The 26,810-nt window shown below is 40.7% G+C and overlaps 1 protein-coding gene across 1 annotated transcript; it reads right to left on the reverse strand.

Moving 5' to 3' along the window:
- adra1ab (adrenoceptor alpha 1Ab) lies at nt 1-6,735 on the reverse strand (the record flags this gene model as incomplete). The annotated part of the gene is made up of 2 exons (XM_083929968.1): nt 1-467; nt 5,820-6,735. The coding sequence occupies 2 exons, from the start codon at nt 6,733-6,735 to the stop codon at nt 1-3; spliced, it is 1,383 nt and encodes a 460-aa protein (XP_083786094.1).
- Nucleotides 6,736-26,810: the final 20,075 nt, after the last annotated feature.

Raw genomic sequence — 26,810 nt, forward strand, 5'->3', positions numbered from 1 at the left:
TCAAACAGCCTCTCCTGTTACGCTGAGAGAAAGGCGCAAGACCTTGGTTGATCTGTTCCTGGAGGGGTTCTGCGATACTGGTGTTCGACTTGCTGAGAGACACCAGGCCTTCAGCAGACTCTTACTCTGGAGTTGTGCACTTGGAGCCTGATCTGGACCACAGACCGATGACGAGGAGGTCGACAGCGCCCTGCAGCAACCCAACGAGGAAACTGTGACGCGATTTTGAACAGAGGCGTTCGATGGGGGGCCTGGGCTGGAGAAGTGGGTGGTGGTGTGTCCTTGTGATTTGGTAGCCGATACCCCAGTTCTCAGGCAGCGACCACGGAGCACGTTGTGGAAGGCTTTCTTGAACTCCCGGCTGAAGCATGGGTAGATAATGGGGTTAATGCAACTATTGAGATAACCCAGCCAGAAGGTTATTTTGAAGATGGTTTCAGAAGGCTTATAGGACGGGAAAATGGATCCTAGAGAACACACACAAATAGACACTAATCAAAATCTGAATGGAAACTAGAAGACATGTCCAAGACAGAACTAGAAAGCTCTTACGGAGCTCTGAAGGCTGAACAGTCCTCTAAATTTACAGTATTGTAATACATTGATTGTCAACATCTGTCTCTGTCCCTCCCTTCCTACTCTAATCCCCAGGGCCCTTCTTTGCCATTTTCCATCCATCCACCAGATGCCCTCAGACTTCCCCTCCTTTCCCCATCACCAGACTGCCACATCTGTCTACAAACCTGTTCCCATTTTCCTCATTTGCTCTGTAATTTCCCCGCTTACCTGCATCTCATTTACTCATCAGCCTCTTTCATTCATTCCCGACCACTTGGAAGTTGTAGTGTTTCTTACTTTTGTCTTGTTTTTTTTTGTTTGAGCGTCTGTAACCTGTGCCTTTCTACCTGCACCGGCCTGCTATATCGACATATACCTTTATTTAGAGGTCTAATCCTGCATTTCCTGGGTGGTGACATTAATAAGAAAAATACAATTTAAAGTCTGAATCCAGTGAATACGTTTAATCATTTCATCGGCATACACAGCCCTGCCCTCAACAAACAAAAGCAATACTTCACAGCGGCTTTATAACTGGTGCCATTGGTGAGCAGCAGCGATCCCATTTTATGAGCTCTCTTAGCATACTGTGCAGCTGCAGTGAAACGCATGTGACCACCAAATGCTTCAGCACAAAACAGGAAAAATATGAAATACAAAACACAGTGTTTTTTCAAACCATCAGTCTGGGAATCTCAGACTGTCATTATCTCGGAGCTTGAATGAGCACTGCGCTGTGAGCTGTGAAGGTCTTTCTCAATTGAAATGCATAACTATTCTCCGATGACTGACTGCCTTGGGAGGCAACAGGGTGACTGAGGGTGCCTTCCAGTATTACAGCCTATTAAGCCTCGTGCTTGTTATCTATAATAGCTTTCATAGGAAGGAGCAATAGTTTGCTTCATTTCATTTCATCTCACAGTAAAAGCCCTGCTCCTATGTGGTGTTTTATTTGGTCTCTTTGGTTGCTTGTAATTGAATTCCTTGATGTCCCTTCTAAGAAACCCGAGCAGTAGAGTCAAGGGACAGCGGGGAAGGAGTGAGGTCCTGCCTGATGTTGTGCTCATAAAACAAAATGGATCACTAAGCAACATTATACAAATGATTGAGGCCTCAACAGCTTTTGTATCACAATAGCTGCGGTGCTGAACCACAGGAGGGTTGGAGTTAGATCTGCATAATGAAGGCTCAGTCTGTATTTTTAGCCACAATGGCAGCATGGCTCTATGGATGTCGGTGTGTCAGACCATCTCTTTCAGTTGGTCAGTCCACCACTTTGGTTCAGACTGAAATGGCTTAACTACTATTAAATGGATTACTGTGCAATGTATTACAGATATCCACCCTCTGGGCAATGTGACGTCGGATTGACGTATTTTCTATGTCATTTAAGGACGTCCTATTTCGGGCCACTGAAGGGGTTGTTTTGTAATGCCAGGTGATGTCTTTTTTCAATGTTTACCAAACGTCAATTGTTGATGTCCATGGGACTTCCTTAGAAGGGCTACTTATAGTCCCAATGGGGTCGTTTGTGGACATCTTTTCAACATCAGATTTAGACCAATTTACACTACTTCTATAATAATAATAATAATAATAATAATAATAATAATAATAATAATAATAATAATAATAATGATAATAACATTGCACTTCTCTAGGCGGCTTATAGCCACCACTCAGCACCTACGGCCCCTCTGACCACCACCTTAAACATACAGCATTCAGACGAGGCAAGATGGGTGAAGTGTCTTGCCCAAGGACATAACAATTATGACACAAGCGCCAACCCTCCAAACAATGGCCAACCTGCTCTTCAGAGGGGCTAACATTAGCTTGTTGCATCTGACCTGCATTTCTGGCTCAGTGGTATTTGACTGTCAGAATTCTTTCATAAAAAGGTGGATAGGCTGCCAGGAAAATTATTTTCCACAAATTGCATTTCCAAACTAAAAAAGCAGATAATAGCAAAAATACATATATGCATTAATAAATAACTTGATTATTCAAAATGAACCAGTTAAAGAAAAACAGTAAAATGTATAATAACAAAACAAAACCATCATGTACATTTGCTGCACCTGTCACAGTCCAAATTACGTCCAAAAAATGTACCCAGTGCAAAGCGGCGCACAGGGTCACTGTCATTGCTAGTTTAAGACTGTCATTTTAACGCCCACCACCCATGTTTGGAAGAAGTAAATGTAATGCTTCTGTGGTCAGGCACATTGTCGGTGCATTGCTATCTTGAGGCAGCAGAAAGCGATTGTGCCATTGATCATCAAAGACCTGGTCTGCAGGCTGTGGCAAAGTGTTTTCCAGCTATTTAAAGGGCGCATTCATTCGCATCACATGTACACTCTACTTGTTACACACACAGGGATCGCAGCAGGTTATCAGTGCATCTGCCCATATGCAGGCACAGGGTGTTGGTGATGGGACAGAGGTATGGGAAATGGGGGAAGGCAAATATGTTCAGTGTTATTCCCATCTCCTGACATCATTATACTGCTTTCGTCACGGTGCTGCCGTTCTAGTGATGCCAGAAGATGAGGACACGCTCACACCTGCCTCCTCCCATGGCTTCTTTACCTCATGGAGCTTTGGTTGAATCCTGCTGCTCCCGTGGATGGTCTGCTTGTGCGCTTTGACTTTGCACACAGGCAGATCAGTTTTCGCAACAAAAAAAAAGAAAACAATTTGAAGAATGCACCATTAAATAGCAAAGCAGCAGCTGCAAGTGCAAATGGAAAATTAGATTGTTTTAATTCACGTCACGCCCAAAATACACCTATGAGTAGTTAAGACTAAATAGAATCCCTTTGCACCTTACTTTGTGCCCAGATGACGAACCATTTGAGAGATTTTTCACAAACAGTGGATTGATACAAGCTACTTTTCTAAGCAGAAATTTCAACTTGTCATAATAGGAAAAGCACAAGTGTTAAGAATTACATTAACGATGGCTCTGTTCTATTCAAATGTCCCAGTAAGTCATGACAGTGTGAGCCAGCATGCACAATACCAGGAACCTGAATCACCATTCATTTTATTATTTACACCTGTGTTTTTCCTACTGTGACATGTCAGCATCAGAAAATAATAACACAACCATGAAACCCATCCAGTAACTTCAGCCATGAGTTTATTTAACTAGCTTTGGTTACTGTGTAGTAGTCTTAATCCCTTTGTTATAAGCTGTTAATCCATTTTCGAGCGACCCTGTTGCATTCCTTGCCTCAATAAGATTACAGTTTGTGTAACAAAATACACATTTCAGAAATAATCTCACCATCTGTGACCGAGGAGGTAACTTCCGACAGACTATTACCCATAAATACATACTGACAATCACTTATCCGAGTCAAGCCAAAGGATTTATTCCTGAAGCAATTAAGATTTCAGATTAGGCTTCACAATGGATGGTTCCCCTGTCCCCTCTTAAATCTATGATAACATCAATTTTATCGCCTTCCTTGACAGTCTGACTAAATGTAGGTGTGATTTATTGAAGATAAAGTTGAGATTATCTGGTTTAGTGGACATTCACCTTTTGCTGAGCTCCTGATATTGATCACTAAAGCTCATATCTACAGTGACGTTTGACTACAATAGTAGGCTAATCCTTAATTACTTCCTTTATTTTTCACTTTTGCCTCTGCTAAAAGCTCATTCACATTTTATAATTTATATCTATAAGAAATCCTTAAAGCTCTCATTATGATGTCAATTCAAAGAATATGTTATTTCCTCAGAACCTGTACGGCAGATCAAGGGTTCTTTTTGTTATTTTTCCCTCAAGTTACCACTCCAGTCGAGCCACAGAGCCACACAGTGAAGCCTTGTTTTTCTGAAAGAGACAGGAAATCTGTGGCAACCTTTCAAAAGAAAAAAAAAGGTTAGGTTGTTTAACAACACTGTTTTGAAAGTATTTCCAGAATCCCCAAAGAGTCTTTTGTCCATCTAGATCACTAACAGCCACTGCAAGATTTTTATACCATCTCTAAAAGACATTCTATCACAGGTACATTTATCTGTCTGCCTGTAAAACAGTTTTATATCTCTGGCACAGGATGACCGGGACAAGAATATCACTTTTTTGTGTTTGTTTTTTGTTTCCCTCTTTGCTTTTTGTTATGCACTTCATTCTGCCGATTGGCGGCCCAATAAAATGGGGCCGGTGAGAACTTACTTTGGGAAAGACTGATTTAGAGTAATCATGTTATTGTCAACAACATGCACATATCCTCTACCAATACCAACTGTTTAATGTTTAATTACTATGCCCCTCTCTGTCAAGGCAAATTAAGCACGGTTGGATAAATCAAGCACAAAACAAGTAAGTAGTAGTTATTATTTCTGGACATGAACACGTTACACTCAAATCAATTATCATGATAAATTGTATGAATTTGGTCCAATGTCAAACTCATGTTAGTGAGACACTCACTCTCTAACTCTCTCGACCATCGCTGCTCTCTCCCTCCGGCTGTTTAGCCCTTGTGTTGTTTGTGCATGCAAAAACAAAATAATACAAAACAATAGTGAGTACAGATATATGTACCCAACAATTAAACATTTTAAATGAATTTGTTGATGTGTCATATGAAACGAGCGATGTCAGCTACGGCTACCATCTTTAATTTCATTAAAGCGGCTGTAATAATTTTCTTTTTATATAATAATGTATTGTAAGAATGTATCACTTGAAAATGTAAAAAAAAACTATGTAAAAGGAGTCGCTCATGGTGATGAAACTACCTTATCATTTAAATCTGCAGCTTCACTCGACTTTACAGAGTTTTTTATTGAGTTTTAGCTCGTTGTTTGGCTATCCAGCTCACAATTTAGCTGTTCTGTTTCACTCACACCGCGCTGTTTTCAGTGAAAAAGCTCTGAAACAACACAGTACACGACCCAGCACCAATCATCAGACAGACAGACACAGCTAGAGACTAGCTGGTGAACATAGTGGTGCAGTTTGCAGCTAAAAAGGAAAATATTTCTCTCAGGAGTATGTGTGAGGAACAGAGACAGAACTAAAAGAAAGTGAATATTGAACTCACTAGGTGGCCAGAAACACAACTCTAAATGGATTATAATGTTTCTCCAACTAGTGAATGCGTAAACAAGCAACTGTTTGCTTAACAGCTTAAAAAAACAGACCCTTACCTGTGTGACTTAAATATAATCAGAATACATGAAAAGGAACAGACTGGGGCTTTGTCACTCTAAAGCAGAAGGGGTTCGGAGGTACCTACCGATGGGTAAAACCAGGAAAAAAGGGAGCCAGCACAGAATGAAGCACCCGACAACAATACCAAGAGTCTTGGCTGCCTTCTCTTCTCTTGAGAACTTCAGCAGCCTCGGCAGGGAAAAGGTGGTGCGTTTATGTGCTGCGGCGCCCCCGTCATCTTCCTGCTTCTCCGTCTGGGCAGAATTCCCTCTGTGTATCCTCAGCATCACCCCCTCTGTCTCAACCCCTTCTCCCTTACTGCTCTTCCTTAGGGTTTTTGTCTCTCTCTTTGCCACAGTATACACACGGCAGTACATGGCCAGGATGATGGCCAGAGGTATGTAGAAAGATCCTAACGCTGAGAACAAAGCATAGCCAGGCTCCTCCGTAATCCGGCACACTGTCTCGTCTTCTGGATCTGGCTCCTTCCAGCCAAACAGAGGGCCCACAGATATGGCTCCCGAGACTACCCAAAGAGCAGCCACTGCAGTCAGGCCACGCCGCCCCGTAGCTATGGCAGGGTAGCGCAGAGGGTAGCTGACAGCTAGGTAGCGGTCGATAGAGATCACACACAGGCTGAGGATGGAGGCGGTGCAGCAGAGGACGTCCAGAGCGGCCCAGACGCTGCAGAAGGAGCGGCCAAACACCCATCTGCCGAGAGCCTCCGAGGTGACGGAGAAAGGCAGCACGGCAGAGCTGAGCAGCAGGTCTGCGGCTGCCAGGTTGGCAATGAAGTAATGTGTCACGGAGCGCCAGTGGTGGTGGAACAACACTGACAGGATGACCAGGATGTTGCCAAGGACCCCGAAAACTACAAACACCACCAGCGCCATGCCTAAAACCACCACTTTGGCTACACCCACCTCTGGGTTGGCAGGGGAGCTGCAGTTGGGACAGCGACCTACTTCAGAGAAAGCACTTGTGTTCTCAGCAGGAACCATTATCTGTTGGGTGCAAGTTTTTTTTGCTAGTGTTGCAGAATGATAACACTCATGCCACAGCTGTTTCTCAATTACTACAGCTGCAACCCTCCGCCTCTTTGTGCTCCTCCTAATGCAGCGGATAAATGCTTTTCCTGCTGGATAAACTGCTCTTCCAGTTCATCTGTAGATGCAGCAACTCTTGCCAACACTCCATCGATCACGTGGCCTTTGCCAGGGTTCCTTGGCAGAATGTCATATTTAGAAAGGGAAACACCGCCACAGTTTATTATATTTAGTCCAGAATAGATGAATAGAAACAACAAATATTAATGTTTTCAGAGGCAGTCACTGATGGATTTGGGATGTCTCGATCAGCCATGGTGAAAGGCTTTATTGCAGAAAACCCTTTAAAACAAGAAAAGAGATAAAAGTATATTTAACAACACATCCAGAAACCACAGATTTTTATAAATACCCACAACATTACCTCTAAAGTGCTGTTCTTTCTTCGGCTAATCAAAACTTCACACAATAAATGGAAAGCATTAATGGTAAATTGCAAAAAAAAAAAAAAACATCATACAGCACCCAGTTCTGATTAATGAGTAAAAATATCACTCAGCCTCTCTTCAGTCTTTCTATTTACACATTATTCCCCCCTCATTACAGCTACTGCAGAGAAAATGGGGGCTCTGCATGAGTGAACTAAGTGGCATTCACAATTTGCCTTTCATCCAAAAAACCATTACATTACAACATTACTTGCCTTTTTGCCTCTGCAAACACAAAACATCCCATTACTAATATCTGATTATTAATATCGATTAAAGGAAAACGTCTATTTACTGTGAGGAGGCGATGGCGCTTGTGAGCAGTAGGGGTGGCGAGTGATATAATAGAAAAATAAAAAAAGGGACAAGACATAATCAAAAACAACAGGGGTAAAGACAAGGACACCGCAGGGGCAATCCTCGGGGGGCTAAAGGAAAATCATCTGTGACATTATGAGAAAACCAGCCAACCATGCAGGGCATACAAAGATTAATGAAAGCAGAGATAAACAAAATTTAAGAGCAGACAGCAGTCAACAGAGCCTGTGATGACTTCCTTGAAGGTCTTGGTCTACAAGCTGGGCTCTAACTCAAACAGCGAATGACGGGTCAGCAATTGAACCTTGAGGAGGGCACTATATTACTGAGGCAAAGGCTGATAGTCTCACTCACTCCCAATCTGTGTACGTGTTGGTGATCTGAGATGACAGTGAGCGAGATACACGGCGGTGAGGACAAAAAGACTGAAAAATAAGATAAAGCCTTCGCAGAGCGGAGTCATGCTTGTCACATGTTCGTGCAGGATCAAAGGCTTTTGCTCGCTGCACGTCCCAATACGAGGCGGAACGAAACTCACCCAAATATAAACACTTGCTGGGATTTCCGCGTCAGTAGCCCGAGGGGGAATTGAAATGAAATAAGCGGTGAATGGATATCTCGAATTGTTTCAGCAGGGTGGCTAAACGCAGTGATATTTGGAATGCGTCTTCGGGTTGTAATGAGATTTCTCGGTGTGATGAAGTACCCGCGCAGAGGGATTAACTGCATCTAAAAAGTTTATTTCCTCAACCCACGGTGTTTGAGGGCTACCGTGAAAAGTGTCGGGCAGGAAATAGATTTACACTGACCTGTAGACAATTCGACAAAGGTTAAACATTATTCAGGGAGCTGCAGGATGTCATGCAGTATTCCCAAATTCTGCAGTACCTTCAGTCTAATCTGTATTTCCTGAGGGTGAAAACCAGAGCAGCAAGTCTGGGGCCAGCACATCCTCAGATCTAAATAACTGGCTGTGTTCACATTAGAGACAAATGTGGCCCAAATCAGATTATACATTTTTTTGTCAACCAAATCAACCGTGTAGAATCTAAAAATAAGCAGAATATAATGTGTCACGTGTCATTGCATTGCATGGAAACATGGTTGTACTTAGGGTTCGGGTTAGTTTAGGTAACAAAACTACTTGGGTAGGTTTAGGAAAAGGCCATGAATTGGCTTAAAATGACTTTTTTTTATTATTTATGGACGTATGTCCGTTACAGCTACGTCTGTGACTTGGTCTCGTACTAACGTAATCATGTTGGTTAACTGAAAAACTGTTTTCAAAGTGAATTTCAGTTAATTCCTCTGGTGTGGGATCAATAAATAAATCTTATATTACACGAGACACGAAAAGTGGTATCCGGGCTGACTGTGTTTGTTTGACCCATCATCCAATTGCGACCCTCTTCCTATGCAGACTTTGGCACTATGCTAGGTCATACCCACAGACCAACATCATGGGCATACTGCACTTTTTTTTCAAACTTCATTGGAGTAACTTTTGAATCTGAACGATGCCCTCTAGATGATGTTTTGCTTAACATCCCTTCCAACGTAAAGGACGCATGAAAGCACGAGGGCAGTGACGATTATAAAGTTGATATTTATTTTGCGCACAAAACGGGAGCATAAATGAGCCTTAAGGGTCACGAGGAAGTGACGATCGCTTCCATCACATCCATTGCCTCATCGCGTGTGTTGGTTGAAGTTGACACATCTGAAATTTTCAAGCAACATCGCGAGAAGTCAATCAGCGTTGAGACTACGGTAAGCGTCATCTAAGTTCTCTGTGATAACATGCAGGGGATCACCGTAACCGCCATTGTTGCAGTCCTGGACTGCAATTTAATTGCCTCCTCGCTCGCAGTGTGAATGTCTGGTAACCCTAACCTTAACCCTTCATACTTAGCTGCTAACGTAAGTGTTCATGCTTGCGCAGTATGTCAGAGTAGTTTCAATAACTCGTTCAGTGAGTAGAACTACCTCTTTATACTATGTCACCTGACTTCCTCCTTTGCTCCCGCCATAATTACTACAGCCACTAGATATCACTGCTTAACACAAAACATGAATGGATTGTAATCATAGACTGTGAAAAATGATAAATTAAGCTACCGGGCCTGAAAAAGTGAAGTCCCTTAATCCTGCATTCTTTTTCATTTCCGGCTGGGGGGCAACTCCACTGGCTACAAAAAGAAGTCAGATAGTATGGAAGTCAATAAGAAAATGACCCTCCTTCTCACTTGATTTAGTAGAGTTTATGTTCTCAAATCTTCTTTAATACAGCATGATGTTCATTTTGAGTAAGATACACAATAAAGCAAGGTATGTTTTTTTGTTTTTTTGGCAGTTTTCAAGCAGTTATTAGATAGGACAGACAGGAAATGGGGTCAGAGAGAGAGGGGGAGACATGCTGCCTCGAGGACCTTCAGCCTCTTTAAATGGGGCGACTTCTGTAAACACTGTGCAACCGGCCGGCCCGAAAGGAAAGGTATGTTTTACAGTGGGGCTACACTGTGACCTGTCATTCAGGATAGAGGCTATACATATCCATAGCACTGTGAACATTAAAATAGCTGTGAACTTGTTTTTGTCCTTGTCCAAATATAGTCACTTCTGGCTCCAAACTACAGAGATGGTGACGGTCAAATGCCATTCTCTTGGCTTTAAAATGGTAGTCAACAAACCAATGGCTGATGGCTACATTCATTATTTTTTTTACAGTCAATGGTTGAAATAAGCAGCTTGCACAATTAACCCTTTTGGAGAGGACAAATTGCTACAAACGGTGACACATCGATGTCCTGAGGCTCCTTAGCTCACACATTCCATTCAATTTGCAAGTGCTGTTCTGGCGCCTGCCCTAAGGCTGAAAACGCAGGTTAATCAAAAAGTAAAAACTCTTTTACATGTATTTTAGCTTCATTTCATTAATGCATATATAACCATGGGGCAGGGTGATAGCAGCGATGTAACCAAATGATGAAGTGGTGTAAGGTGTGTTAAATTATCTTTTCAGTCCGATCCACTATTGACTGAGTTTCTGCCCTGTTTTATAGAATACTTTTCTCTCCAGGAAAGGAGAATTATCAGACTTAATGCAAAAGTTGTTGAGCAGAACAGGAGCAGTCAAACACAGACACATGCTCTTGCATCTACACACTGGAGAAATTGCAATGCCTGTGCATTTTTCCAGAAATGAAACTGAAGCAAAAGTATTAGAAAAAAGAGTTACGTGTTCTACAAATCTGTATGAGAATAGATGACAAAGTAACGGACCCTACTGGTGCGTTGAACAATGTCCTATAGGAAGGGGAGAATCAAAATGTTGAGGTGTTTGTTCAGGCTGCCTTTTCGGAGCATTTACAATTGATTGATTGATTGATTGATTGATTGAAGTCATATAAAGCAAAAATTCCAAATATCTGATCATTCCAACTTTTAAAATGTGATGATTTGCTGCATTTTTCTATTTTATATCAATTTTATATCTTGGGGTTTTGGACATTACCTTGGCCTCTGAGAACTTGACTGGCCCAAAATCAACCAGTCCTCCCCCCATATGACTACATACAGTAGGTTGTTATATACCTCTAATACGTCCCAATACGTGTTTCCCAACAGGCGCCCCTACAAATGGAAGCTGATCAACACACCCTCACGTCTAAAGGTAACGGTCGTAGTTTTTTTAGATTATTTTTTGGAAGTTTTTCAAGCCTTTTATTATTTAGAAATGGGGTGAGAGAGAGAGGGGAAGACATGCAGCAAAGGGCCGCAGGTCGTAGTCGAACCCGCGACCGCTGCCTCGAGGACCAGCCCGGTCGTAGTTTTAAACACGTGGTTAAAGTTGTGAAACTGTCATAGTAAGTTAATAAGTTTAGGCAACAAAACTAGTAACTACTTGTTAGAAAAGATTGTTGTTGAAAAGATTGTTGTCTGGTTTAAAAATAAGTATGTTTGTTACGTAACTTCGGTTATAAATGTAGTGTAAGGTACATAAGTAAAATAAGTCAACGTTGACTTTTGGTTTCACATGGGACACAAGCAGCGGTCTCCTGGGTAGAAGTTCTGTGTTTGTTTTACCTTTCCTTCCACCTCCGACCTCTTCCTTACTCTGGCTTTGTTGCCCATACACTTCCTTGTTTACCTAACATAAATATGGGTTGTAATAAGCTGCTTGTACAGATGACCAACAGGGCCGTATTTAGGGGGAGGACAGTCTCATTTCAATTTTAAAAAAGAAAGTAGAGCTGAATAGGAAACCATCACTACATCCATAAGTGCATTTTCCTTTAACTGTCCGGCGGCTCATCCCAACAGTCTGCATACATCTCATTCCCTGTAGATAATATTTGATTAAAAGCTATCAGCAGCCGTTATTACACTCCAATTTACATCCAAAATCCAAAGATTACCTGCTCATTTTATTGCATTAGTGGATCTCATGGAAAGATGGTGCATTGCCCTTGCAAAAACTTTCCCTCAGTCTGAGTGGCCATTACACAATTGAAGCAAAGCAGCAGCCGATTAAATCTCATTTGATTCATAATTAGCATTTTGTTTAAGGAGACATAATATTAGTGAGCATATTAAATGGCTTAATGTTGCCTGACCATGGGCGTATTCAATCAGAACAGCATAGGACAGCGTCACTATCACAAGGGTAATGTGCACAACATTAGCTTCAGCCTTCCTGACAGCATTTAGTCTATGCAGCAGATCCTAGCATGCATGTTTGTGTTTGCTATTACTCTGTTGCATAATGGAAACTTCTCTGCATTCTGACACAAATAATTCATTATATGCAGTGAGACATTCATCATCATGGTTGTAGAAGAAAAGATTCAGGCTTTAGCACTTTGTCTATCCTGCACATCTGATTTATTAGTCTCCCCTGCACAAAGGCTCGGGGTGGAAGTATCAATTATTTTCATTATTGATTTATCCATCGATTACTTGCAGCTACCTGTACACAATGTTGGTTTGCATGTATTATTGACAGAGATCATATCATTTTAAACACATGGTATTGAGAGAGTTGAAGTATTGACCTTATTCTGAATAACAGCTCAAAATCAACCCTTAAAGATTCATTTGAATTGATATAAAGCAGAATAAGGAGCAAATCATACCATTAGAGAAGCTGGAACCAAAGAATACCATCAAAATGTCTAAAATCAATATTCATATTAACTTAGACAAATTTAAAATAATGACTTGAATAACCTTCCTTCGGGATCAAATGAAATCAAACATCCTTGTAAAGTACACACGGATCTCTTCAACATGGTAATCTATACTGCTGCCGGTGCAGGCCACTGAGTTCATATACATCATTTGTTTTTACAAACACTGTAAGACAAGAGCTTGTGCCGGGTCTCTGGAGCAGCAGTGCACTACCAAAATGAATTACTGTACATTTGAAGTCCATTTCTAAAAAAAGCTGTATTGTACTCTCCAGCGAAGGGGGTCCATATATCCAAAACCTGCATGCCATTAATCATTATGTTTTATCAACCTTGAACACCAGCTGCACACTGCCCTTCAGAGGGGACGGTTTAAATGTTTTATCTTGTGCTTTCATGCATGTGAGAAGGTTGTTATTAGTGTTTATTCTCAAATCTATCCCGGAGGAGGACAATGTTTTAATTTCCCTAAGCTTCAATAATCATTCATCATTATCTTTATTTCCCCCACTGTTCTTACGGCCTACCTGTTGAGGGGAAATGTTCTGACATGAATACAACTGCAAAGGGAAACAAAGGGAGACTACTGATTTTGTTCATTATAAATATAACTTATTTATGATATACATATTGCTTTTTACTTGTATACATAACTTAAATGAATAAACAATGAGGACAACTGATAGTGGTGGAAATAAAGCCATTTTCACAAGCAGTGGCCTATGATAAAAAAACAATCACAACATCCTCCACCTGATTGAAAAAGAATCAGAAATGATCCGTTATGGAAATGAGAAGTCACTCAGCCATGGAAGCTGTGGGATGAAGGGAGAAGGGGGAAAAAAAGTCTTACCTTTTTCAGAGCGCCCACATCTCACTGCACCAAGTTGTCTTTTCTTAGAAACGCAAACAGTTCAGGTCATTTTGTCATGCCTTCACGCATCTTTCCGCCGCGGACAGCACGGAGAGCCCAGAGCTCCCGTCTCTCCTTCCGTCCTCCTGCTTCTCTAGTGGGAGAGAAAGTCACAGTGGACCCCCCGTACTTCGTCCTCCTAGGCCCCGCCCCCTGTCCAGGCGGCCCTTACCTCTTAATTAGCAGGTGTGCATGCACGCGCCCTGCTCATTTGTGTATTGAGTGTCACCCGGAAGTTAGGAGCCAACGGGAAAAAAAGGTGTTATCACACTCTTACTGTCAATTAATAATCATCAATAAAGAGTAATAACTGATATGTTTGGAGATGTTTATTACGATTAACAGGGATGTTTATGTAGGGAAGTATGGGCTGCATAAAGAAATTGGAGTAATACAACATACTTTTATCAATAAGCACCCTGTACCCTTTTTTTAGAGGGGGGGGGGGGTGCATTCAGGGTGAGATAGCTGCTCAACAGTAGATGTCACACAGCAGTGGTTTAAATCAAAGCTGGAAACCTGAAGATTGATTTGAGACTCAGCTCTGTGTGTCAAGTTCTTCTGGTCATAAATCAAAAGTAAATTGTGAAAGTGTGTATGGTCTTAGAACATCATGATAGAACATCATTTTTTTTCTGATGCTCTTTAATGTCTCATAAGATGTTGCAGCAGTTTTTGTGTTGATACAATTTCTTAGATTTGATGCTAAATTTAACCTTTTTTTTTTACAACGTGAGAACTGATAAAACTGGTCAAAAATCTCTCCAAAGTACCACATTAACCGATGCACACCCAGAGGACGTTTTGCATCATCACACAATGCTCCGTTCCTCCGGGACGTCCTCTAAGCACCACCATTTATCGAAACACAATGCCCACGTTGCCATGACACAGACCTGGGTTAAAATGGCTGAAGTATCTCTTTAAGTGGGCATGTTTGTAAAGGGGAGACTCGTACACATTTCCATTCTATCTCGAGTCAGAAGCCAAAGGACCCCTTTGGAAATGACCATGCTAGTTTCTCCCTCACCAACATTCAGCCTTTGGAGCATTATTTAGCCTCCTCTCAACCAGCAAGCTAGCATGCTATGGTTGGTACCGATGGATTCCATAGGTCTGGTTTCACATGACATCAACATCTTCCATTTAGTGGTACAATAATACACTATAAAGAATTTATAATTAACTTGGCTTACAACATATCAAGCCCCGGATCTCTTGGGAATAGCCCCAGACCTCTGTGCCGTAAATAATTAAAAAAAAACATAACAATAATGAAAATAGACCCATACAGTAGACTTTTATGTGGCTGCATTACCAGCAGCTGTAAATGGAACATTGTAGCAGTGAAAATCACAAAATTCTGACGTGTCCTTAAACTGTATGGGCAGATTTAGAATACCGTAATTTTGTTGCAAATTCAACGTCGGTATTCTTTCTTCTCTATGCATAGCGCATCGCATTGGTATTGCTTTTTTTCGTGCTGCTAGCTTGCTAGTGAGATCAGAGAGATGGATATAAGAAGATTCTTTGGGGGGTAAAAAAAAGGGCAGAGAAAGAGGTGGAGAGTGCGACACCATCTCCTGCAACCTCTAAGAACACTTCAATCAGCTCAGGTTTGTGAAAAGCAGCCAGCCTCAAAGATAGCTTTTGATTAACGCTGGTCTGGTCTTACTAGCTAGTAGCTAGCTAGCTAGTAGCCACTGCACCTGACTAACTCTAAAAACACTTTGCTTCAAAGACTTAAAAAAGATATACTTACTTACATTTACAGGCTCCGTAGAATGGAATCACATTCTTCACCACCAGCAACCATTTGTTTTCCATGACAGTACAGTACTAGTTACGCCAGTCTTTTGACACAGCTAGAGCTAGCTACAATAGGTTAGCCTGGAGACTCATTCATTTACTTTGGCTTTGTTCAGACTGCCGCCAAAATCTGATTTTTGGAAGATCTGCTCAGAATCTGATCTTACAGTTTGACTGTCCACATTATATATTTCAAGTGAAAAATCAGATCTCAGGTGGGTTTCACTGTCCAGACTGGCAAAAATAAAAATCTATGTACAATCTGGATGTTGTACATAGATTGTAGTTGGTACCCCAAATGTTTTCAATAGCCAGCGATGCCCCTGATCTTAACACACAATTCATTTTCAGGATTTTAAAGAATGAGTATGTCTGATAAATATAATTCCTCTGTGCCATGGCGCTCCAGAGCTGTCCACAAACTATTAAAAACATGAGTCACACTGCTGCACTGAGAGACATGATCCTTCATAACAATGGACACATACACTAGTTCAGTTTGAGTTGATCACACATTAAATACTCACACCAAACATGTGTGTTATAGAATAGTCCCCAACTTATCCCAAAAAGACTATTTTCTCCTGGTGATTGTATGTTGTTTTAACAGTGCTGCAAAAACAAATGAGGTTAGGTTAGTGTTGGGCAGACAAGTTTCTGACTGTGACGCAAAAGACTGCAGTTCACATACCATCTTCTACCAACAGTCAATGTTGGCTTCCTTTAACCACAGCCTTCCTCTCATCTGAACAAAGTGGTTTTAGTTGCTTAATGGTAACCAAACCTCAACCATGGATGACATCGAACAGAAAACATTCGTATGGGTGGTTTTGGAAGGCAATGAAGAACACATTTTGCCCGTTAGTTTTAAGGACTTCTAGGAGAAGTTGAATCCAAAACAAATGGCTTAATTTCCATGGATCTTCTATAAGCATTGATATTTCTAAATATTGGGCATATGGTCATGAATGTTCTGACAGATTCATTTTTCCCCAGAGAATGAATCCTTTCACAGTTCAGACAATATGAGCTGTCTTCTAGCACCAGCAGCAGGCCAAATCTTTAGACTCAGGATGTTTAACAAAGTAAATATAAAGTGGGATGATTATGAATATGATATTTACGGACTACATTCATGCTCCCAACGGGATAAGCCCAGCCCAGGAATTTCCCAGCGGCCATGACCGTTGGTGCCCCTCTGTCTAGCCTTGGTGACCTCCTGAAGATTGCGCATACGTAAACAAGAGGATGTCCAACGCACCATCGTTTCAGTTAAAATAAAGCTATGTTTTGTTGCAGCTGAATGTACCCTGGCCTCCTGTTCTGTTTCTTTTCCAGAGCTGCCTCTCTGCTCTCTCCTGTCAAGTCAGCCCCTGCAATAGAACATTATGTAGGCATACTTGATTGGTCAGTAATGTTATTACCATGTGTGATGGGATTAATAAAATCACACGCATGAAAGCGCTGTTGTTTTGAAGTTTCTGTCGGGATTGGGAGTGACAGTCCCGATCTGTAACTTTATTGTGTGACTCTCAACAGAGGTAAGAAGGAAACAAGAGAGCTCACCCGTTAGTAAATTCCATTATCAGCTCAGGAAAAAGTTATGCTTTTAATTTAGAGCGTTATTGATTTAGTGTTATTAATCTAATTTATGTTAGGGACTATTTATCCATAGGGAACAATCCTATACATAAATCTGAAAAGATTTAACATGCATAAGTCCTTAATGGCCAAAGAAGCACTTCAGTAATTGCAGTGACAGTATGTGACCCTAAACCTTTTCTAATTACTAGAATGACAAATATATCACTTTTTTGAGGGGAAACAAATTGTTTATCTCTATATAAGTTGTTTATTAAAAGGCAGTCATGCTTTTGGAAATTGATTTGTCTATTGAAGTGAGATCAAAATCACATTATTTTAATTTATGGTGTAGATGCTCTGGCATGTGGTCTTTGTGCCCTCAAAAAATGTTCTGCTGCAGGCAAGAGAACTTGCTTTTAAAATTACAAAATTCCAGGCCTGGATAAACTCTTTTTGATTTGAATAATGTTATGAATATGCCTGTGGTGGTAGGGCAATAAAAATGCAATATATAATATTTTGGAATTGCCTGCACCCACTTGCTCCCAGTCACTGTTCCAGTTCATCCCAAAGGTATTGGATTGGGTTGAGGTCAGGGCTCTGAGCAGGTCAGTCAGGTTTTTACACACCAAACATGGTAAACTTCTCATTTCTTTATGGACCTGTCTTTGTACACAGAAAAATAGTCTTGTCGAAACAGAGAATGGCCAAACACAACCTGCTGCCATAAAGTTGGAAGCACGCAGGAGTTTCAGTCAGTTTGAAGATGAGGGATACGTTCAGCCCCATGGCGCCAAAGGGAATGACTCGGTCCTGGTGGTGCCTGGCTTTAATTTGCAGAGAGACACCAGATGTACTGACGCAGACTCTGAACAGGGTTGGGAGGGAGTCCAGTACGTCACCGATACTGCAAGGATGACAAATTGGCTATTTTTTCTCTCAGCTTATTGTTTCAGGTTGAGTTATTTATGGCTTCAGTGACAGCTGCGTGACCTCACCACAGGTGTCTCTGATGCCACTGAGCGCCCTGGCAGCAGTATTCACTTTCACATTATTTTTTTTCACTTATGTCTTGAATGTCAAGGTGATGCATTCATCTTCAGACGATAGAGTTGTCTATTAGTCTGCTGCCATCGGGTGTATTGATCTAGTGTGCGGATCATTCTGATCTCTGGGTTCATATTGCAGCTTTCAGTGTTCATTTGGGTCTGACCTTTCATTGTCCTTAAACTGGCCTCCTTTTTGTCCTCATCTGAGTATTAAAATGTGTTTTAGTTTTTAGAATCTGCCTAAAAATTGTAACATTATAGTTGTTCTTTCACCTCTGATCGATGAACAACAGAGAGGTCGGTTTGACAGGTGTAGCACAAAACGACTTCAGACTTTAAGAACAGTGACCAAAAACTGCCTATTTAGATTCATTTCCTGGATACTGCACAGGTCCCTCCCCACCCGCCCCAGAGCTTGGTGACATAACAGTTTGTAGATTAATATTTAGTGATGCACCTGCTATTTTAGGATTCTTTGCACAAGCACATAACTGACAAATGTTTGTCTGACTTCTACCTAACTGCATTCAGCCAGGCTGTTGTCATTCACTGTTCATACTTGAATCTACAAAAGGAAATGCACTGTTAATTTGTAGATAAGACCTGTTATCTTTATCGTGAGCCAGGACGTCCAGGACTGCCTCTAACGAGGAAGTCAGGTGATAGTATTAGTAGTTTACATACGTAGTAATAGTATTATTTTAATGATAGTACCTGGTGCTGTCACCCTAGTATAGGTATTGTCAGGTTTGTGCTGACAGCATGTTGTGTAGCATCAGTGTTGGCCAATGTGTAAGCATCCTTGTTATCTCTATGCTGAATACGGAACAGAGAAATGAATAATGCCGATTCTGTGTGCACACTTAGTGGGACTAAGACACTTTTAGTTAAAGTAAGTAAAGTTTTTGATATTGTGCCACCATGCTTTGATGGTGATGGCAAGAATAGTATGCATGCCTGTAGTGAATCCTCATGCATGAATCATACAACAATAATTGCCTAATTATACTGACTGACTATTTCCAATAGACTCCCCAAGACCTAGTCTCTCTGGTGTTTGAAAGCAGTCCTTGTGGGTTTACCTCCTCTCAGCCCCTTCAACTCACTCCAGGCTAGACTAGTGTTGTGGGAATTGTGGATAGTTTTGTCAGGTCAGACTCAGTTCAGTGTCTCCTCTGTTTAACCTTATCCTATGACTAGTACATAGCTTGTTTGTGCTAAATGGATAACATATATAACTACCTCATGACATGGTATAATGGCCTATCTGTGCTTCTGTACATCCTGTTTCTTGCAGATAACTCATGAATGTTTTTATGGCCTATGCAGACCCTGTTTTAGAGACCTTGTGATGAGAGAAGTTCAGAGAGGGATTGTAATGTCTGAGGCATGTTTTGTTTGGTCTAAAGACGTCACCCAACCAAGGCTTAGCTCGTTCTATCTATTACCTTGTGACATTGTCTGTCTGGATGGGGTGTCTCCTCCTCTAAAAGGCTGAGCACCATGCAGTGAGCTTGGGGTCATTTCTGCTAAACTCTGAGCCTTGTGAGGAAGCAGGGGTGAACATAATTTTTGTCTGCAGAAGAAAATACTTTTTCAAAATAAACCACAAAGAAAAGGCTGATCCTGTTTGTTGATCTTTATTGAAGAAATCCATTTCCATAACACTCGTGATAAGAGCCATGGCTTAAAATCCCTAGAACAAACTATTTCCAAACAGCAGTATTGTAACTTGACTAACTAATAGATAAATAAACTGGTAGCAATCTCATGTAACACCTAGTCAGAGGAATAAAGTCTGAGAAATTAAAGACGAGCGTGACCTGATTTTGATGGACTTTGGAATTGGCAACACACAGGCCCTGCTCTTAATGATGTTCACTTCCCAGATACAGCTTAATTTTTTTTAAGCAAGTACTGAATATACAGTATGCTTTATCTGTTTAAGACATTTTGATTTATGACAAAACGTGTGCTAAATCGAAAAATACCCTGGTCTCGAAACACACCTTTGAGATGTGTCAAGTAGCTCCATGTGAAGATCTTAGAGGAGTAAACACTGAGAGCCCTAAGGCAGTTCATTTGGGTGGAAGCATTCATCTTACATGTAAATCCTCTTCCTGAACCCGCCTGCTCATGGGGTCATGAAGTTCTATCGGATGTAATCTATGACAAGTTGTGTGTTCCTTCCCCTGAAATGACAGCTTAACAGTTGATGTTTTTTTAAGTTTAGACACACACACTCAAAGTGCGATTTAGACTTCAATAAATGGAGTCTTTTTCCTGTTCTTGCTATTCCCTACTGTGCCTTTCCTTGAACAGTGCAATTATTGAAGGTAAGTCAGTTTGCTACCCTGTGATTTGCTGCTTACAAAAGAACACTCACGCTGCTTCTTTAACTTGTTTTACCTTTCTCAAAAAAACAAAAAAGGAAATTCTTTCACTTTTAAGGTCAGGTTCCTGGCCTCGGGCAGACAAGCATCTCAGAGAGCCATTACTTCACTGTAGCGCTCAGGGCATCTCCTCATAACTGATGTACGCTCACATTTGCTGACTTCAGACAGCAAAAAGTGATTACATTTTGGGAAAAACCTACACTCTCCTGTCATTGCCAGCAGAATGCAAACACTCGCGGCAGCAGCCCCAACTTGGCAGAAGGAAATACATTTTGTTTGTTATCAGCTCCAGCTGCTTAAATGCTACATTATTCATAGGGGAGTAGAGCCTTGCCCTCATGAGATTAGTACGCCTAATTGTTCATTCAGTTTGCTGCTTGAATGCAGGAGCGGGGCTGGCTGAACACCAGCATCCAGGATGATTCCATTAATGAGAAAAACAGACAAGATATTCAGAAACTATTTACAGAGCTCCTTAAACTTTTAATGTACTCAGGTAAGCAAAAATGGCTACTTCCAACTATGCAGGATGGGAAAATTAAAGACATCAAGTTTGCAGAAGGTGGCTAGTCTTCAGTAATACCATAAAAATGCAGAATCACGAGTATGTTCATCCTCGTAACATTTTATTGACTTTTAAGAAAATAACTTTTATCTTCATTTTCGTGTAAAATGAACCTCAAAAGCCTTTTAAAACGATTTTATAGCCAGTGTATCTCTTTAATTCTAATGAAGATCTCCTGCATGTTCATAGCTGAGGCACCTTTCGAAAACCTTAATGTCTCAAAGGCCTGTTTTAAGCTCCAGCAGATACATGATTATTCTATTTTACTACTCCACAATACGCAGATTTTGCTTTCTCAATGCACTTTCATAATATCAAATATACCATGTATTAGAAATATGGTGTTTTTCAACCTTTCTTCTGTCAGGGCACATATAAAAGTCCTCCGGCATGCCACTCTCCACAACATTATACTATTTCTAAATATCTGTATGTTTGAATTTATTACAAAGATATCACAGCTGTGTTCATTTGGTCTACAAATAACGTATTTCTTATTAGTTTCAGTATGAAGGTTGTTTAAGGTCAGCTTGTTCTAAACAGAATACTGGTATCCTAGCTGCAACTGATGACAAGCACGTTTGAAGCTCTTGGTTAACTGCTCTGAGGCTTTTTCTATGAGTCAGCCTTGAAAAAGCTCGGCGCACAGGGTTTTGGAAAGGAGGAACGATCCTGCAGCTGCACTACTGTCTTCACTGGATGGATATTTGTTTGCCAAACTGTAAAGCAATCCAAAAAGTTTGCTGAATTATATTCTGCCTTTATGCCAAATGCCTGCAAAAAGCCAGGGCTACCAGGCATCAGCTTTTTGATTAAGATACTATGCAGTTATAAGTCAGCATAATGGTGAAAATGTTACAATAGAGAAAATAAAAGCCTTATTACAGTAACAATTCTTTGTAATTCGTGTTTCTCAAAGATGCCGGGATACCTCAACTTCCAATTTTTAAGTAGTTTTGTTTGAATTCACAATGTTGTGTGTTTAAAACTGGATATGAGAACGGGGCATTAAAGTGTAATTCCAGCGTAAAATATCCCCATGGCCTTTTTTGATACTTGCATTCATCAATAAGCCATCGAGGCAGTTTTTTCGTGAATAAACTATTAACGGTGATATCTCAGGGAGTCGCTAACAGTCGCTAACAGCCGGGATGTGGCTAACACTGATTAGCTCGGGGAAGTGCGGTGAAGGCATTAAAACGGCTTTTTTTTAACCCCTACTACTGCTCAAAATAACACCAGACCTCCGCAGTAGCATGATAAGAGTCCCCACATATCAAACGAAGCATCAACAACATAGTTAGTGAGTTTATTAAAAGGGTGTTTTAAAAGACTTACCTACTAGTCCATTAGAGTCGATTACCAAATGCAATCCAAAGGGAAGGAGCCTTTGGGTACTGTGAGTATGGGCACCGAAGAAGAATGTTCATGATGCCAAGAGAGTGACATTTGTGTGACTGCTCTGGAGGATTCCCCATCCCTCATCAACCGCATGTTATTGTACACTTTTTTTCCATGTCCCCAAAATAAATTGGAAGAGGGGACAGATTCCTAAAGAAATCAGTGTTACAGACTCTCCGGGATTTCTCCGTTAATAGTTTATACACAGAAAAAACTGTCTCGATGGCTTATTTGATCAATGCAAGCGTCAAAATGACCATGGGATGATTTTATGCCGGCATTAAACTTTAAATGACAAGTGAAAAGCTTAAAACGCTTGGATGAAATGTCCCTAAAAGACACGTGTTACTAATGTGCCTTCCCATGAGATCACGTTGCCGCTTTTACGGTTTTGGCTTTGTTGTTTGTTGTTCACCTCTTGGGACCAAACTCTATCAATGCAACTTCAATATCTCAGGTATTGGGTTGCAGAAAAATAAGACTTAATATGATGACACACAGTTTTGAAAATGGTTTCATTATAACATCCTATACCTATAATGGGTCTAACAGGCACGCCTTATCATTTTCCCAGCATGCTCAGCAAGCTGTGATGTCCTGACACGCTGTCACACATGCAGGAGAAGCTTGAGTTCTGATAGCTGTGACACACATCTCTGTGCAGCCTTCTCAAAACACAGATTATTTTTTAAAGAGTCTGATGGTGCACTTACATCCATCAAATGCATGGCACACTGTTCTCCCTAGACACACAGCGAGGTAGGCCGTTCAAAGAAATGATGTCAATCCTAATTTGATTTCCTGTGCTGAGCAGGGCACTGCAGAGATGCTGGTGGATGCCTGCGTGATACCAGGGGACTTGTTCAGGGAGAAAAGATATGGTGAGTCCAATTAATCATGGAATGCACTCAGAAATGGGTTCATGGAATTTCCAATGAGCACTTTTGTTTCATTAACTTATAAAGCCTCAGGGGTTGACACACAACCAGGATGGATACATCAACATTCTGGGCAAAAATTCAAATGGAAATGAAATGGAAAGACAGCCCATGGCATGTAATTAATGGCTGGGACTTGGTTAAGCCATCCTGAGGAATGTCCTATTCATTTCTTCAAATACTCTGGTGGCTACATTTAGTTGAATGAGCAAACAACTAACTGGTTCTTTAAATCCATACACTCTAGTCTATTATGAATCAACAATCAATCAATTAGCCAGTTTGCTTGGGTTAGATATTACTCACGTTCATGTTTTTCACACACAGTTATTTATAAGAACTTTAGGTATGATCATGATTAAGATAATTGTTGAACATTTGTTAAGGACCCTAGTTCCGAATTTACAGATCACACTGTATTATTTCCTTCTTTGTAATAATGTCTTTATTCATTTTCCTTTGAGTATATTCACATGATTCATGTGTAGATGCACTGTATACAAATCAAACCACAATCTAAAGAAAAATCAATGTAAATAGTGAACACAATATGATATATTCCAAACATAAAGTATATGTACAAGCTGTGGATTGCGAACAAGATATACTGCAACACATTCTCTCTCAAGCTCATCACATACCCTAGGTGTCATGTTTTTTAGCACTCTGGGTACAGCTTTGGTGTCATTTTTCAATGTGTAGGGTGGATTAGCTCTATGCAACCAAACTACTTGATTAGGTTTAAGAAAATATCGTTTTTTGGGTGAAAATAAGTGAATTTGTTACAGAACTTGTGCAGGACATGAGTTGTTCCTGGGTGTGGTCGAGCAGCTGAAAGCTGATGTGTGTCATGTAAAGAGAGCCTCCATAGTGCGTCTATATCAGATGCTGTGGGCCACTGACCAAGCTGCCCAATTTGAGCGGTTAGGAGAGAGAACAGGTTGGACACAAACATGCATGCATGAATGCGCTGACCGGAATGTACATATATGTACACACATGCACATCTTTTCATAAACTTAATGTGTCTGTGCCCTTTTGCACATATCAGGGGCACATGCTACAGTATATAGATACAGTATCAGAATCAGTAAATACATTCAACTACAGTTAATGTCTTACACAACATCCCAGCAATAAATCCTACCTTCATGATGATTGCTTTTGTTGAAACTGTTTCAGGGAGGTGCTAATTCGACGTCATGGTTATTCTGGTGTCTTTGATTAAAAGTGTATTATACTAAGAGGGGTTCCTAATTCTTGGTCTACCCTCATTGATGTGAGGAGGAGGATTGCTCATGTTTACATATGTCTACATGCATGAGCAAATTAAAGCCTTTGAACAAGAAAAAAAAAGTTCATAAAATTATATAAGAAGCCTAAAATGGGCCAAATGTCATAGTAGCACAAGGAGACGATCTAACTAAAATGGAACCAGTCCCTGTCTGTCCCTGTCTGTCTTGAGTGTTGAGTGCAAGCTTGTGAGACCTTAGGGACATATTTTAGTAGTGCGTTATGAACATACTGTTATGAGAGGGGACCTCTTTTAACTGTTACATCGCATTCTGGGTACAGCTCACTCTCCATTGCTTCAATTATGCTTTTGTAGCCTGGTCCCGAATAGCTAGTTGTAGCAAATGACTTGTACACTCCAGCATAACACTGTATCTGTTTGGATGCTTTCTCAAGAAAGCTGCAAGCAGTTGTTAAGAACAGGGGCGTTTCGAACAGGCACCGTACTATTCATGAAAAATGTGCCCGAAAGAATCCTAGATTATAATATATTCTATATTATTCCTATTTTTTTTATTTTGTTTTGTTAACAAGACAAAACAAGTCTACAGTTTAATAAAAGATGAGCAGAATGCAACAGTAGGTACATTATGGACCTGTCGGGGCGAATGTCCTGCCAGCTCTGCAGGCGAGGCGCTGTCTACCTCTTAGGAGTTGTTCTTTAGGACTCCTGAATCAGCAGCAGAAGTAAACATCTTGTGATTATAAAGAATAGGATGGAGCAGGCCATATAAGGTTTTCCATGGTAGCAGACACACCTCGGCATCAATTCTATTAATATCCAGCAGCAACTTTTCAGCACTTCCTGATGGCCGGAGACAGAAACAGGTTTTTATGTGTTATTAAAGTGCCATGAGGCAATTGATAGATAGTTCACTGTATGTGCACTGTGTACCTCAAGACTTTTTGTTCATTTGATTGTATCTTTTTTATTAAGTGCACCTGACTAGCTATTAAATTTAAAGTTTGGGAGTGAGTTGAAAAAAAAAGAGAGAAAGAAGCATAGTTGATGAGAGCTGTAAGGGGAAACCATGAGTTCTACAAAAAGTTTGTTTCTGAAGTTCTCTGTGAATGGTGAGGAGTTACTTCAATTTAAGTTTGCTCCCTGACTGTAATACTGTTCATAAATTCCTTTGTTGCGGAGGGGTCTGGTGGTGCACTATTTGATTTAATATAGATAGAAAGAAATGTTGCTGATGTGTCATTTGGAGTGTATGTGGTATTTCTGTCCATTGTTAGTAATGGTTTATGATATAAAGCTTTACCCCGTAGTTCTTTTTTCTTTTTTACTTGACTTGCCCAGGGCTGAATGAAATTCTCACAATGACCACAGCAGTGGAGTTTTAACTGAGTCTTATTCATAAAAGCATAGAGGCCTGTGCGTCACTCAAAACTCAAACTGTTTCCTCCAGCTACAGGTTTCATTCATATTGCTGCCAGTCGCTTCCTCAAAATGTGTGGATGTGGTTGTGATGAAGTTGTTTGTTCGGGAAAAAGATGTTGACTTTGATTACTGTGTTTTAGATTGTATGAAGCAGTGCCATACAATATGTCATTATTTCGAAATCAGAGGTGATAAAGATGCCTGTGTCATCTTACTATTACATTTAGCCACGTTAGCTTCACGGAAGGCAATATCAGTCTGTGGGCTGGACCAACACTTTGGCCCAGACTGAAATAACTGTTAGATTGTCATACAATTCTGTAGAGACATGGATGGTCCCCAGAACATAAAACCTAATACATTTCTTGATCTTCTAGCACCTCCCGAAGATTTGTGTCTTTTAGTTAAATATCTCAGCTGGTTACTGGATGGATTGCCATTAAGTTTGCGGATGCTCGTTGCACATTGGTTTAGAGTTAAATGTCTATTAAATGGACTGTGACAACATCTGGTACACACATTCATGCCCCCCTCAGGAGGAATTGTATTGCTACTGTACTATTGTATTTAATTACTGCTGGCTGACATCAACTTCGGCTGCAGCTGTCTAGGCTGTCGCCTTTTGGAAGGCAGTGGTTTCTTACAAAAAATATCTCAAGTAAAATGACAAAAAAAGATGCAATGAGTTGTGATGTTCCATGCA

This window comes from Echiichthys vipera (genome assembly GCF_963691815.1).
Source record: "Echiichthys vipera genome assembly, chromosome: 16".
Lineage (NCBI taxonomy): Eukaryota > Metazoa > Chordata > Actinopteri > Perciformes > Trachinidae > Echiichthys > Echiichthys vipera.